A 15,875-nucleotide genomic window follows, 5' to 3' on the forward strand; every position below is an offset into this window, starting at 1 on the left:
AGATTAGTGCTAATCAAGCATGGCACAGCTCCGGGCAGCGACACAATCGCACACACATACGGTATACATGATGCAGTACAAACATGTGCACACCAGCGGTTCGACATTTTGCACGAATTATTGCTGTTTTTGCATCTACAAACAGTTTAAATGTAGATAATATACATCCCAAACAACCATTAAATGGGAACTCTGATCAGCTTGTGTGTACAAACTGTGAAAAGACTGTAACTATAGGAAACATTTCACTGAGAATTTCAAGATTATGAAAAAAAAACGTACTTACAGTCAACTCCATCTGAGATGGGGCCAGTATGATATACTGTAAACATTTTATTTATAGAGCGCTTTTCAAGATACTCAAAGACACTTTACAGGGTAAATATTAATAGAAATATAATTTAAAGGACACACTTAACATATATAAAACTCAATATGGTATATAGGCTTTACTTGTGCTTTATCTAAGCTAAATTCCAAACCATTTGGACAAGTATAGCCATGATAAACACAGGTCAAAAGTGTAAGTAAAATAGATGCTGAAAAGTGTCATTATTCTGGATAAAATTAAACATTGTTGAAGGCCTGTGAGTTTCTTTAATGGCATTGAAAAGTTCACAAATGTCTTGTTAGCTGAGGAAAGAGATTAAAAAAAGGCACATGGTCGGCTGAAAAACAATCCCAGTTTCTAAAAGAGAATAATTTTGGGTTCACCTGATCTTAAACCTAAAGAAATCTAGGTTTAATGTTAGTCTGTTAGGTCTATCTCCAAAATATGTGTATACAAATGACTCTACCACCATATGTTTCAAAGAATTTCCACATAAATAACATGGCTGTATAATCTCTATAGACGAGACAGTCAGTGTGTGTGACTGTATGGAACAAGTGCTGTCCAGAAACTGACGTCTCCTGTAAAAATGTTCCCTGCAGCCCCAGGTGTGGACCAGTCGTCTGGTCCCGTCGTTGGTCACAAACGTCTGGGACGTCTCAGGCCTTCCTGGGCTTTGTAGTCTGTAGCCTGAACCTAATTTTTTCTTTGTAGTCGCCGGGCGGAACTTTATTTTGGCAGCCAGCGTGTTTGAGGGGACAGGTGATTTATGACTCTGAGGGCAGCAAGGGTGAGCCACCATTTTCTTTCGGTTTGTTCTGGATGTTGTTATGGCGTCCAGGCAGAGTCTATTAGTGCTGGAGAGCCGGAGTCGGGCTGCAGGATTAGTGATCAAAAGAGCGAGGGGGGGTAAAAGGTTGAGGGGTAACACAAGCCCGGCCTGCCCAGGTGGTGCGGTTGAAAAGAGACGCCCCATCTGTGGTGTGGATGGGTCGAACATGGGCCGTGAACATGTGTGTGTTGGCTTCCAGCATGGTGTGTGTGTGTGTGTGTGTGTGTGTGTGTGTGTGTGTGTGTGTGTGTGTGTGTGTGTGTGTGTGTGTGTGTGTGTGTGTGTGTGTGTGTGTGTGTGAGTGACTTTTATGGGCCGTGCACTTCGTGGTGAACTCCGTCTAGTTGGATTTGAACCGTAACCGATTGGTTTTCAGGCTCGGGGAGGTGACCCCTGACCATTTTTTACAACATCTGCATCCCTGACTTTTCCTCCACCACATTTTAACTTCACGTTACTCCCCGAGCCACCTAGTCAATCTGCCGTATAATGAAAGTTACACCACAGTAACACAGAAGACATATTGGGATTCATTACCACGTTTTTTTTTACCTAATATGAACTTATTTTTAACTATTTATTTTATCCTTGCCAATTCTACATTTGACTGGTAAAATCCTCAAAATAAAGGTAAGAAAATCGACTTTATTTTTTCCAATTGTTTTGTTTTTGTAGTTTTTTTTCAAGTATGCGGTATTTAGAAATCATATTTATTCAATGAACTTCTATAGAAAATAATAACGCTTAAAATGTACATTATTGGACTTAGATCTTCAAAATGTATCTGACATAGGATTTTTGTATAATTAAATGTGATTTGGTGTAAATCAGTAAAACAGAGATTGAAAGCCTCTTACTAGCTGGTTTGTGAGAATGAATGCAGCATATAAAAGAAGTGTATATATACATATCTGTGACTAATGATACTGCACTAAATCAAAATGATTTAATTACATTTAAAATGGTCACCCTTCGGGTTTAAATCACTGACAAAATGGACACAGTGCATATTTCTATCAATAAATAATTGTATTGTGTTAAGAGTTTGCTGATATTTCTTCACACGCAGTATTTGACACTGGTGGAGGTCTCACATGTGGGTGGTCTCATCTTCAGAGTCTGTGTCATGTGGCAGAGAGGTCTGGGCTTCAGGGAGGTTGTTGCACTGCAGGTAGCAGAAAACCACTTGGACCTGACACACACACACACACACACACACACACACACACACACACACACACACACACACACACACACACACACACACACACACACACACACACACACACACACACACACACACACACACACAGAGAGGTTTTATAAAGTATTCTTCAACATGCACGCGGACACTTTTTCACGGGACTTGTGAAATAAAGAAATGTGTTTTTCCCAAACCCCTCTTTATCTAAATAAACAATTGTTTGAAATTCAATTCTATTTTTGAGTAAAGTCAATTATTTTACACATTCATTATAATGTATTTTCGAAGAGCTATTTTTTTTACCTTTAATGCCTTTAATTAGTTATTTTTCATATAGTTGTTTTTTTTAAGGCAAAATCCTAGTTAAACAGAATAAATATGTTCTATTTTATATCTGAAGGGTTTCCTTTTAATAGGTTATTGTTTGTAAATTATTCATCTAGATGTTCTAGTCTAGCTGTAGCAACCTGTAGTCATGTCCTTTATGAATCTATTCTAATAGTTTTAGCGATTGGTTGATATTTTATAGGTGACTCCAGTATTTCCGGTTAATTTAATTACATTTTGACTACTTTTTGGTCAACAAAAGACTATTCTGCATTTCTTTACGATTACTCTATTCTGTCGAGAAGCTTCAAAAATGGCATTCAAATCGTCATGGTACAAATTAAACATTACAACTAACTGATGAAATAAATATAAAATGACTCATTTGTGAACTATTTTTGACAGTATTTTTTCTAATACAAACAGAAAACTAAAAAATCCTCAAATGCAATTGTTTAGAAAACAAAAGCCCATATGCTGCTAGAGAATGTGTTGAGCTGTGTTTAGACCCAACATCAATCATCTCCTCTATTCAGCAGTCCTTCTCTCTGCTACATTCCCACCTGCAGCACCACCTCCACAGAGATATCCATGGAGCAGCCGATGTGTCCCAGTTCCGCCACAGGGAGGCGTAAGAGGCTGGGACCGAATATCGTAGCCAGGTTTATCAGAGTCATCTTGTTGGTGTCTTGCCTCTCAGAGACTCTGGAGAGAAAATGTTAGAAATAATTAAAGATATATTCAAGTCAGGAGTCTTTTGATGCTGTGTGATTGTTGTCAGACCTCTGGAGGTGGTGCAGGACGAACAGGAAGGTGTTGCGGTTGGGGGCGGGACAGGAGTGCAGCACGGCGAACAAGGAGACCAGCCGGGAGTCTACGTCCTGGATCTCTAAAGGACAGAGAAATCTGTGAAGTTCAGAGCTCTTCAAGTTTAGTTTACTTGGTTTAAACAACAACGGGGTTAGAGTTACTCGATGAAATAATAGCAGAATAATTTAAAGCCGTTGCAGTCAAGCTACAAATTGTAGCCTTCAACAAAAAACATGGATATTGCATTTTAATTTCTACCAATTCTTTTGTTGAGGGATTGCATTTCAGGCGATTGAATTACAGTGTTTACTAATCTATATGAAAATAAACATTTAAGAATCCCGTTTATGTGATGAATTATCTATCTATGAATAACAGCAAAAGGCCTCTGAATGCAGAGGAACACACTCTTTAACACATCCACTGAAGAATACAGGCTTAAAGGGGCAACCTGCAATATGTAATCGCCTCAAACTTCTTGAAGAATGAACCGGTTTAAATAGAGACATGTTTTTGTCACGTTTCCTACCCAGCGACCTGGCCAGGCTCTGAAACTTGTCGGCGGGGATGAGGGGCTCCGGCAGCTCTCTGAAGTACAGTTTGAGGACACCAGAGACCACGTTCACTTCCGCCGTCCTCAGCCTAGTTACAGCGTCACGCAGATCTGAGCATGCCAGACACATGATGATTGTTATCAATGTTATTGCAACTTCTCAAGTCACACACTTCCTTCTTTGTGACCTCAAGAGAAAACGTCTTGTCAGAGTGCTAAGAAACAGAAGCTGGTTATAGGCAGCACGGGTCAGAATGAGTTGTTTTTACAGGAGGATTTGAAATGTGTAGCAAACATGAGATATTTGAACATTTCCACATGATTGCCATTTGGTAAAGACTGCTGTAACAACTATAAATATGCTCATGGTCCCCAGAGGTTGATCCTTAAATGAATTTGTGTGATCCCCTGACTTTTCCTGCAGAGCCAATTGAAGGTGTTTGGTTAACAGTGGAAATATCTAGATTACTATTGAATGGATGCAGTGACATTTTGTGCATGGTCCCCAGAGGATAAACTCTCCAAATTATCCAGAGATCATTAATCCGTCATCAACATCACTAAATTATAATTTCATTACATTTGAGATATAAAAAAAAACTCACCAAACTTCTGACATTCAAACCAGCATCAGTTGTGATTTCTTATAACTAAATAAATGTTAGCATTTAACCGGCTAAACTCACATGGAAAACAATAAACCCACTAAACGTTAGCATATTAGCATACTGGTGTGAGTGAGTCAGAGCTGCTAGCAGGGTCTTCAAATCTGCAGGAAACTGAGGTCTGTGTGAACCAGTGCCAGGTTTACAAAAACAGAAGGACTGTCTGAATGACAACTGAAACTGAAACTTGAATGACTCTTACTGATGTTGAAGACATTCTTCAGCGTGTTGATGTCACTGGAGGATCCGGAAATCCTGTAGATCCCCACCTCCGCCAGGCCTCTCCTCTCCACCTCCTCGGCACAGCAGCGCACCACGTGGGGCACCATCACTCCTTCCTGTCTGTCAGGCAATAGAAGGTATAAGGACGAAAATCTCAATTCAGATATTTCATATGTAAGCGTCGCTTCATTTCAGATTGCTCTCTTGCCACACTTCTCTTCAGCCCACTCTACCACACAACAAACCACTCACTTCTTCAAAGTAGCTGAGCCTTTGAAACAACCACATTAGCCCAGACAGGTTCAGCAACAACCCATTTTGTATTTCAAGGACTTACTGAGTAACAATTTCAATGGGGACGCAGAAGACAGGATGTAGAGGAGCTGTAGCGCTGGGGGGTTCAAGAGGGTGGGGGGAGAACTTCAGCGAGACGGTCACATCCACCTGGCCGAGGTGTAGCGTCTGTCTCCTCCATCGCTCATTCAGTGTTTTAGATCTCAACTGAAAGTCCACATCAAAAATGAAGAAAAACAACATTTAGATATATCATTAGAGCATTAATGGTTTTTTCATGCACTTTTGGGAAGAAGAACAAGGACATATGTGTGAAATAAATGACAACAATTGTCTATAAATACATCCCGAAGTTATGTAGCAACATTCAGAGTCTTGATTTTGCTCGATGTAAGAGAAATATTTACTCTCTGTTTTGGCCTCCACCACCTATAAGGGAAATATCTTGCTCTTATAAACGCTCTTAAGGATTACCTAGCTAGTACCAACTTTAACTTTTACATTTGGTGCTGAGAGGTCAGTTTATCTGAGTGTTTTGTTGCTGATAAAAGTTGGAAACACTGATGGAATTGGTGAGAGTCTACTAGAACAGTAAAGATGTTGGCAGTAAAACCAAAAGAAAGAGCTGAAAGACACCAAAACATCCAAACGGAAACTGTCTGGGGGTAATTCATCTGCCACATTTTCTATATAAAACATTGATGAGATTATATAACTTCTGAGCTGTGTGTTAAATGCCTGATCTCAAGAGGATATACAAACGGTCAAAGCCCAGTGTACGTCATACCTTTACAGAAGTTTTTCCCAAGACAGTATCATTCTTTCCATCAGCCTGACTCACACAGAGCAGCCTCAGCTCCTGCGCCGCGTCCACCTGGAACTCCAGCTCCTGTGTGACAGACACAACGTGGTGTTAACACTACAGCCACAACAGGAGCATTCATGTCTTATTTTAAAGCCTTTTGATCCTGGCTACCAGTTGGATTTGGTGTAAATTTTACTGCCACTGATCATGTTCAAAGCGTAGCATGGTCTGAACGTACTTCGACTTTTAAATCCTCCCGAAGACATCATGTCAGATGCTGTCTAGACATGAAGAAGCCTTATCCCACCCTGGTCTGGCGGTCGAATCATCTGCATTTCATATCAGTTCTTTTTTCATGTGAATAAACATTGTACTTTGAACTCACCTGGTCCCAATGTGGGTTGAGGCTGTGGATTGATGAGTGTGTCGTGGCTTGTTTATCATAGAACTCATATCCATCCACTTCCACACACACGTATACAGCTAAAAGGAAAAGAGAACCGATAACTAAGTGACCTGTGATTCACCTTTTGACATAATCTCTTCAACTGGGGGCACATTTATATATTTATCATTGTAATAAAAGTTCCCATACAGGCTGGTTGCTGCAGGCCACAGGCAGAGTGCACGGCCACACTCAGAGTCCCACACAGAGACATCTCGTCCTCTACTGCTGAGAGACAAAGACATAAATAACCAGAAGCTCTTTGGATTTAATCGTCCCGACGAGAAAGACATACAGAAAGTGTTGAAAAGGTTTGAAAGCCAGCACTAAAAGATCAAAAGCGTCGAGCTCACAGTCGGCGTATTGCGTTTCAGATACAGGATGTGAGTCTGAGGAGAGGGGACGAGGAAGGGGGGGATGTTGGGGGGACAGAGATGGTGGTCGTACCGGCGTTGGTGCTGTGAAGTGGCGGCTGCTGCGTCATTCTCAGTTTCACACATGCACTGGTGAGGGTGAGCAGGTCGGGGGGGACGGTCTCTATGTCTGAGGAACACACAGCAAATATAGGCTCCAGTCAGCTGACTGAACACACACATGAGCTAGGAGAATAATGCGAGTGAGGCTTTGGTTACTTCACAATTTATAGGCTGAAACGCTTACAATGTAATCACATTTTCATTGTTCCCATTCGAATGCAATTTAATGCATTTGATAGAATGTGTTTGAACTGGTTTATAGAGTTATTATTTCCATTAAAAATGTAATTATACAAAAGAAAGTATGTATTTTATCATTGCGAATTATCTTTAATAGTCATTGGCAAGGATGATAAAACACAAACATATTTTCGATGACAAACAGTATTTTTAAACCCATTAACCCGAATAAAGCCTATTGTTCACGCTAGCTTCGTTAAGACTGAGGCTGTTGTTTATTGTCACTACTTTTTATATGGCGCTTGTTTCCTTATTAAATGGTAATAAAACCACATTTTGCCATCTTAAGAAAAATCCTTTAAACTGCTTGCTTTGTCCATCCAACAATCAAAAACAAAAAACATTTGGTAAACAACGCTTTGATAAACTTCAAAGTTAAGTTGATGCTGATTTGGTGATGGTGCACTACGCAGACTTGTGTTTCTTAGCGTATGTAGTAAGAACCCATGCAATGACACTGGTGTGTGTGTGTGTGTGTGTGACCTTAGAGAACGGTGTTTGGGTCCACGGGATTTTTCAAATGTGTTTCTCCCCTATGCACACTGACTCGAAGCACCTTCTCCCTTAACTCACACTTCGTACTTCTCAATAACCACCACAGTGTTGACACGTCTCCAGTACTGCTGTTAGTAAGCTCTAGACCCCAAAAAACGTTAAATAAAATCTTGTGGCAGATTGGTGTGAAAGAAACTGGACTTACTGTCTGTAGTGAGTTTGTGAATGGCTTCCCTCCATTCTTCAAGCTCATACAGCGAGGAGAGGAGGAGAGTGTGACTCTGTCGGGAGGTAAAACAGATTTTTTAAATTGTACTTTGAATGATTATTATATAAAACTGCGATGTGAGTGATAATGTGTGATGTATACCTTGCCGCTGGGGCTGTGCAGCTCCAGTGTGTAAACCGGGGAGTGTGTGAGCAGCATCAGCTCCATCTGCTCCAGTTTCTTTCTGCTACGAGCTGCAAAAGCCAAACTCTTGGACCCCTGCTTTACACAAACACATACAATAAATTAACCAGCTGTTAAAAAACACTGCCCATACTCTTTCTCTCTGTGTCAAAACATACTGCGTGTTGTCGTAGCTGCTGACATAGGAGGTGCATCTTTGTTCTCGTGTTGTGTAGGCGAAGCTGTGCGTCTGGAGAACGATGTTGATCTGCGACCCAGCGAAGTTTGAGGCCAGCGAGGGGCAGAAACCAGCCGAACCTGTACTGGTCCTGCTTCCTGGAAGATTACATGCAGTGTTGTAAGCTGCTGGTCTCTTTAAAGGTCCCCTATTATACTGTTTTTCATCAATATATTACAGGTCTCATATATATATATATATATAAAAACATGTCTCTGGAGTGTTTGGCTCCAAACACCAAACAGATCATTGCAGCATCCCATAAACCCCTCTGTTTCAGCCCTGTTTCCAAAGTGCTGATTCTCTGTCTGTTACTTTAGATGAAAATAAGGAGCCCCTCCCCACGCCCCTCTGAGAGATATTTGGTTAAAAAGAACACAATGGTGATCTAGGAGGAGATTCAGATGATACGGGGGGGGGGGGGGGGGGGGGGGCGGGGTTACCTTGGTTGGTGATTGGCTAATGGTTACAAGAGGCAAAAAATCGTTATGACCCGAACGGTTTCTCTTTCTGCGCTCACCCTAGGGCTGCTCAATTAATCGTATTTTAATCGCAATTACGATTATGGCTTTCAACGATGACGAAAACAACGAAATCGAAATAAAATGATTATTTTTTTATTATTACGTTTTGTTTTTTGTTTTTTGATTTATTGGTTTTTCAGGTGAATTATCCTTAAAGTTCAGGGTAATCAACTGTTAAAAACATACTGTTCAAAAAAAATTCTCCAATAAATTCATATTTTCAAAGTAAATGGATAATTGTTTTTAATAATTGTGATATCAATCATTGACCCAAATAATCGAGATTATGATTTTTGCCATAATCGAGCAGCCCTAGCTCACCCTCTGGTTGCATGTTTGAATCTGGTGCACAGCAGGAGGTCGGTGTAGAGGAAGAGGTGACGCATGTGGCGTTCCCCCTCGCTCGCATCCACCACAAAGCCGTCACGCATCAGCTTACGTCTCTGTTGAGTCACACACAAACACAATATGTTCTGGGGTAAAGTATCAACAACTTTTTCATAACCATCTTGCCTAGATCTTGCCCAGTGTATGCCTCACCATGCCGTGACTGAGCGTGACCCCTCGTTTGCTCTGTGAACTCTCGTTGACACCAGACAGGAAGCTGCGGGACAATCTGAGAGCTTCCTGTAACAGTGCGAAGTCTTGGTGGGTTTCTGGAGTCGTCTTCAGGAGGTCCTACAGGATCACAGAGAGGATGCCGAGTCAGAAAGTGTGGGGAAAAGGTAGGATAAGGCTATTTCCTGGTACTGGAGTTGGTTGGAAAGCATAATCAGAACAGTAGAAGCTATGGGAGGTTTGGGAATTAATGATTATCTCACAAGCAGCACAAGTGTGGTCTTGGTGACTCTGTCCAAAGGCTTGTAAAGTAGCGCTGCAATGACAAAAACAGCAATCAGACACCGTGTCCGCCAATAAGTCATACAAAAACCACACATTTAGATTCTGTACCTTCAAATGTGTATTTGGTACGAGTTTTGTCTGAGCCGATGTTGGACATCATGCTCTGGAGAGACGGAAGAAAAAGGTGAGGTTAGGATACGTTTTAACATGTAACGAGACCCAGTACGTGCTCCTCTGGAGGTTTGTGGTACCTGGGCCAGGGTCCGGAAGCAAGGGTCCGACTGTGTGCACTTGCGAACGACTTCAACAGCTTCCTCATAGTTTCCAATGAAACCACCGTACAGACCAAGCTGGTTAACCTGCAGACGCAGAATATCAGATAGATGAGTGGGGGAGGTGGGACGAGGAGGGGGTGGGGGGAAACACCATTAACATGTGGGTTTCTAAAACATCGTTTTTGATCTAATGTTCAAAATGCAAATCATTGTTCTAATATTGTCTTCCAGAATATAAAGACGTCAAATACTTCGCCCTCAGCCAAGCGCAAATATTTGCAATATTTCCCTTTTGTTTTTGGTGTTACACATCGTTTGTGGACACTTCAGATCATGAGTCATGCTGAGTCTGCATGGATTGGGACTCTGATTCCAGTGTTTTCAAACTCATTCACACCAGATTCAAAACACAGGTTTGTTTTCTGGTCATCTGTATTCATTCATTGCTTTCATCTTAGCTCCAATAATGTTACTATCAGCCTCAGTAGCGTTCATAATAAGAGAGGTTAGCATAGCAACATGTGCCTGATGATGAGCTCTGATTTAAGCCGCTTGACAAACACACACATTGCCACACACCCTCATTTAGAGAACTATCAAGGACAGTATGCAAGCACAGGTGTTTTACAGGCTTTGATCAAGGTGAGGCCAGGTTAACAGGTGTGTACCCTGGCCCTCCCCAAAGCAGGAGAGACACAGGTGGAACAGATCGCACTAAGGAGGGCTGCACACGGCTGGCTCTCTGAGAGGCTTCACTGTGGAGCCCTCGTTAGCGTCATTAGTTACAGCTGTGCTAAGGCAGGCAAACATGTATGTTTTTTTAAATGTTGGTTTGGTTTTATTCTTATTAAAACAATACATACCATTTTGTTCTTGTAAAAATGAACACAATCCAAAAAGGTTATATGGATGTGTGAATACTAAAAACTGTATTAAAATTAAACTAAATAATATTAACTGTAAATTATTGACAGCAAGAAAAAAAACTGGATATTGTTTTTGGGATTTAATGGGAGCAGTATTGATTGACTGTTTAGCCACTTGGAGCAACAGAAAGTGTTTTAACCAAAACAATGACAATGGCTTACAGTTAAACGTAAAAAAAAAAACAGTTTGCATGATGTTCAGTAAAGGACCAGTCAAAATCGAAGGATCCAACGTGTTTTAAACGGAGCAGAAATAGAACTAGTATCTTCAAGTATCTTGGAGTCATACTGGACTCGAACTTGACTTTTAAGAAACACATTAAGAAAGTATCCAATACTGTTAAATTCAACTTGCAACATTTTAAACAAATTAGACCCTTCTTAACTGTCAATGCTGCAAAGTCATACCTCCACTGTATGATGCTATCCCACATTGAATACTTTTTGACAAACTGGTCGTTTGCTTGTGCCACAAACCTGAAACCCATAGAACAGCTGTACAAGAGAGCTATCAAGGTGTTTGGCAGAAAGCCAAATTCATCCCACCACTGTACCATCCTTGAAAAACTCAATTTCTTGAGTTTTGACCATTTTAAGTCTTTTAAAAGTATGTGCTTTATTTATAAATAAAGCACATTTATTAGGGGAATTCATCCACAAAAAACACACTGGACGCTGCACTAGGTCAGAAACCAGAGGAGACTGTGAGGTCCACCGTAGACGGACCACTTTTGGACAAAATCGTGGAATAGCCTCCCAACTGAGATACGGGATTGTCCCACTCTCAATAGTTTTAAAGGTCAACTCAAAGAATGGTTGAGAAACAAACATCCGTGCAATCACCGCTAAACGAAATTTAACACAGGGGTATCTTATCTTGCACTTTATATGTCGTTGCTGCTAGATTGTATTGCCACGTGTATGCATGCTCTTGCTCTTTTGCACCTTTTGCATATCATGTATTTGTTTTTGCTACGTGTATAATTGTCATGTTCTTAAATGTTTTATGTGAGGTACTGCGGATGGAAATTAGCTCCAAGCTCAAATCCGGCATATTTACACTATTTGCATTTGTTTTGTTTGAAGTGTTCATTAATGTGCATTGTCCCTGCTAAATAAACGATATTTTAGCACATTACTGCTCTCGGACTTCCTGATAACATGACCTTAACCCTAACCCTCTCTCTAATTGGATTCCTACCCTAATTCTACCCACGACTCATGTCTAAACCTAACCCAACCAACAAAGGAAAACGAGTTGTAGCCTTTTTATTTCTTAGGTAACTTACTACTTTTTATTCATGACACAATAGACGACTCCTCACCATTTTCAGGAAAAGGTCCCCCACCACCAGCTCGAAGCCGGTGTAGCTCATCTGCCCGTCCTCCCCGGGGCCGGGCTCAGAGCGGCAGTGTGCGCTTAGACGCTCCTTCAGGCCCGAGAAGAAGTTCTGGTGCATGTCACTGATCTCAGGCACCTGGTAGAACACAGTCTGGACCTGCTGACTGGACAGAACCGGCTTGGACGTCCCAGCTGAGGCGCGCAGGGCCTTCATGGGCTGCAGGGAAATAAAAAGAAGGGGAATAATTGAGCCGTACAAGCAGAGATGCAAAGTGTGAACATACTAAATCAAGAGTTCAGCCCCCAAAGCTTCATTTAGGTGCGTTTGAGCAGCCTCTCAACTTTAGCACTGCTGAATAACAGCAAACACACACACATTATGTTGTAAGAAATATACACACCCACAACTCTGAGCACGTTTTTTTGGGTCAAATGAGTCACGTTGTGTAAGAATGCAGACAGGTTGCTTTAAATAGCAGACAAAAAGAAGAAATGTGGTGTATTTGCTCTTGCACCATCATGTCCTGCTTCTTGCAGAAGTGCTCACCTATTATGCTAAATCCACTTGTTCATGTCTCTTCTACATCAACATGTGTCCCCTCTGTGGAAAGAGATTCTGAAAGTTTCAGGAAAAAGATTCTCTCTCTTTTTGTCCTGATCCCATTTCTATAAAAACCTGTCTGAAATGAGCTGATCAGATTTTGGCCACTTTATGATGTCATAATGATTTTTTGGCTTGTGTAACCATTAGCCAATCACCACCCAAGGTAAACCCCCCCCCCCCCCCCCCCCCCCCCCCCACCTTATCACCTGAATCTCCTCCTAGAGCACCATTGTGTTCTTTTTAACCAAATATCTCTCAGAGGGGCGTGGGGAGGGGCTCCTTATTTTCATCTAAAGTAACAGACAGAGAATCAGCACTTTTGAAACAGGGCTGAAACAGACGGGATTATGGGATGCTACAATGATCTGTTTGGTGTTTGGAGACAAACACTTTCAGAGACATGTTTTGTGACCTATAATATATTGATGAAAAACAGTATAATAGGGGACCTTTAAATAGATAATTGATACTTCTCTCAAATGTGTTCATAAGCTAAAGTAAGCATGTTGTTATCTAAGCTAGCCACCTGCTAGCTGTAGCTTCATATTAACTTTATGCATGAGAGGGGTATCACTCTTTTAAGAGAAATAAAAGGGGAACCTCGTCTCTGGTGGGGAACAAAGTGTTGTTAAACAAGGAAGCTAACAGTCAGGACACTCATAATGTTGTATGACACAACGCTAACCGCACCCTACAGCAGCTCATACTCAGATACAGTATACACACAGAAAACAAACCAACCTTACATTCATGTAATGTCAAACTGGACTCAAAATAAAAGTGATTTGCTGATTCTCCTGCAGGCTACATGATATAAAGAGTTGTTTTATTTTATTTGCTGACAGCAGAATAACAATGGGGAATTTTAACTGTAATTTAAACGGGGTTATTCCGCTTTTTTGCAAAATAGAATAGACCCGAGAATAGCGTGAGTTGACAGCATGTTTTGATGCTAAAATAAGATAATTATTTGAATGTGTTTGTTACCATCAGCAGGCCTCCAGCTCTCTGAGATAAACCTCCTCACTCTCCCAACGATGCATTTCAGGACCATGAGCTCTTCTCTAGCATTTCCTCGGGGCTGGATAACGTCTGGAATCACAGGCATCCAACAAATATTACCAAAGTCAGTGTTGGGACATTTGAAATACAAGTAAATACAATTAGGCTGAATCAGATTGATAATTGATAGTCATAAAACAGGAAATATGCCTTTTGTTCGATGTAGTAAAACTCCAAATTTCTCTAAGTTAACAGTTACTTCTTCAATACTTTTCTACACACTGAGGTTGGAAAAAGGAAGTAAATCCAACAAAACACAACGATAACATTTAATGATTATTGTTTTCACTTCCCGGATTTTTTAAATAAATGTTCTGATAGGGACAGAGGTCTGAAGTCAGTTGGACGTGGAGGCAAACATGAATTCACGTATTGTTTTTGTATTAACAAATACGGTAATGAAATGTACATAAAGTCTTCCCCCACTTAAACCTCATGTTTTCCCCTTCCTTAACAACTGGTACAATAAAAACAAACTATAAAAAGCAGCTCCAAGTTGTCGCGAGTTTACATTTGTTTGTACTGAAAAAGTCAATCACTTCATTCAAGACATTGTGTGCAAAATCCAAAATGTGCAAATTCATTCTTGAGTTTTGTGAGGTAAAAATGATCTTGAATCTTTTCTACGTAACAAAAGATTTTGCCAAATATTAAGAAATACCTCGGATGAAGATATCACGTTCAGAATAATAGGACGGACAACCTGTACAAATAACTAAAAGGTTTTGAATCTTCAAACATAAAAACGTACCGGGGTGTCGGGGAAGTCCACGCTCTCGGGATGAAGAGGAGAGAGAGGACAGGAATCGGCTTCCTCCTGGAACACATCCTCCTCCATGACCTCAGTCTCCGTTTGGACTAGAGCTGACACACAAACACACACAATGCATAACAAGTAATGTAGCATGTGGGATGCATATTTAGTAAGTTCCCTTATCTGCTTCCCCTCTTCGTGAAGTTGTTCCTTAAAAGATCAATGATGAGATTGTGCTGTAGACACATGCATTCTCAACAACTAATGAGTGCATGAATACATTTCGGGGTTGGGTTATTTCAGTGTTGTCGTTAAAACAGAAGGTATAATACATTATAAATGAAGTATTTCTGATAAAACACGCCTTCCTGTCTCACCTGGTACATGCTGTGACTTGAGATATCCCACAGCCTCCTGGTAGACGTCCATCGGAGATCTTCTCGTCGCGGTACAGTCGCAGCATGTGAACAGACGCAGTGGGAGGCACTAAACTTCCTCATTCGGGTAAGTGTGCTCAACAAAGTTAAAAAAAACACCGCTTCCGGTCCATCTGGTGAATAAACGATGAGAACCTGTTTGTAAAGCATTCAGTTGCACTTAACTTCCTGACAATTTGTTGATTTCACCATACTCGCTGCACAGTATTTATTAATCAAATCTTCAGAGTTCCTTGATTAGTTACTGAAATGTTAACTAATTGTTTTTATCTGTACCTAGTTGCTATAGTATTACAGCACATTCAAGTGACACAGTTTACACACATATCTGTTGATACAAAGGTAAAACATAACGCTAAATAAAATGCCATCTTGGTTTAGAATTGTAATGGAGTAACAACCAGTCATTAATAGGTTACTAACAGGAGCTTATTAACAAATGAACCATAAGTAGTATCAAGTTCCTTTCAAATGTCTTCATAAAAAGCAAATAAAACGTTGTTTTCTAGCATAGTATACAACATTAACCATTAAAAAATTAAGCATTCAACCCTAGTAAGAACAAATATACTATCAGCCCCTTTTATAAATGATATTATTATGAACTAACAGAGAGGGAAAATACATGTTATGTGATATTTTCTTGCAGTAGTGTCCAATAATAGTCTCCTTTGATGGTGCAACACTGCCCTCTACAGGTAAACAGATGTTAACAAAGCTGCTGCTTTTACTCTAGTGTTTGAATGTGTTGTTGATAGAGTTCATATCTCTATTGTCTTT

The 15,875-nt window shown here is 40.6% G+C and overlaps 1 protein-coding gene and 1 long non-coding RNA gene across 4 annotated transcripts; both read right to left on the bottom strand.

The window, feature by feature from the left end:
- Window positions 1-320: 320 nt before the first annotated feature.
- Window positions 321-12,817, bottom strand: LOC307034452 (active breakpoint cluster region-related protein). 3 transcript variants are annotated; one of them, XM_079673290.1, is made up of 20 exons: window positions 12,786-12,817; window positions 12,222-12,455; window positions 9,947-10,054; window positions 9,804-9,858; window positions 9,674-9,726; window positions 9,393-9,530; window positions 9,174-9,295; window positions 8,270-8,426; window positions 8,070-8,186; window positions 7,905-7,980; window positions 6,936-7,031; window positions 6,639-6,716; window positions 6,429-6,526; window positions 6,026-6,127; window positions 5,282-5,445; window positions 4,925-5,064; window positions 4,034-4,168; window positions 3,478-3,583; window positions 3,258-3,399; window positions 321-2,355 (listed from the first exon to the last, which is right to left on the bottom strand). In XM_079673290.1, the coding sequence occupies exons 2-20, from the start codon at window positions 12,450-12,452 to the stop codon at window positions 2,254-2,256; spliced, it is 2,220 nt and encodes a 739-aa protein (XP_079529416.1). In that variant the 5' UTR covers window positions 12,453-12,455; window positions 12,786-12,817; the 3' UTR covers window positions 321-2,253. The 3 variants fall into 3 exon arrangements, with proteins under 3 accessions (XP_079529416.1, XP_079529414.1, XP_079529415.1); XM_079673288.1 differs by having other exon boundaries at window positions 8,070-8,189; window positions 12,786-12,816; XM_079673289.1 differs by having other exon boundaries at window positions 6,639-6,713; window positions 8,070-8,189; window positions 12,786-12,815.
- A 1,020-nt stretch (window positions 12,818-13,837) lies between these two features.
- LOC307034454 lies at window positions 13,838-15,167 on the bottom strand. The gene is made up of 3 exons (XR_013806921.1): window positions 15,036-15,167; window positions 14,656-14,768; window positions 13,838-13,934 (listed from the first exon to the last, which is right to left on the bottom strand). It is a non-coding gene; the product is annotated as an uncharacterized lncRNA (long non-coding RNA).
- Window positions 15,168-15,875: the final 708 nt, after the last annotated feature.

This window comes from Notothenia rossii (genome assembly GCF_949606895.1).
Source record: "Notothenia rossii genome assembly, chromosome: 3".
NCBI classification, from domain to species: domain Eukaryota; kingdom Metazoa; phylum Chordata; class Actinopteri; order Perciformes; family Nototheniidae; genus Notothenia; species Notothenia rossii.

Excerpts from the sequence above, each read along its gene's own strand:
- LOC307034452 (XM_079673288.1), bottom strand. The coding sequence starts at position 12,452 with ATGAAGGCCCTGCGCGCCTCAGCTGGGACGTCCAAGCCGGTTCTGTCC. Across the intron at positions 10,055-12,221 it reads GGGACCTTTTCCTGAAAATG|GTTAACCAGCTTGGTCTGTA; the intron begins GTGAGGAGTCGT and ends CTGCGTCTGCAG. Across the intron at positions 9,296-9,392 it reads TCACGCTCAGTCACGGCATG|AGACGTAAGCTGATGCGTGA; the intron begins GTGAGGCATACA and ends GTGACTCAACAG.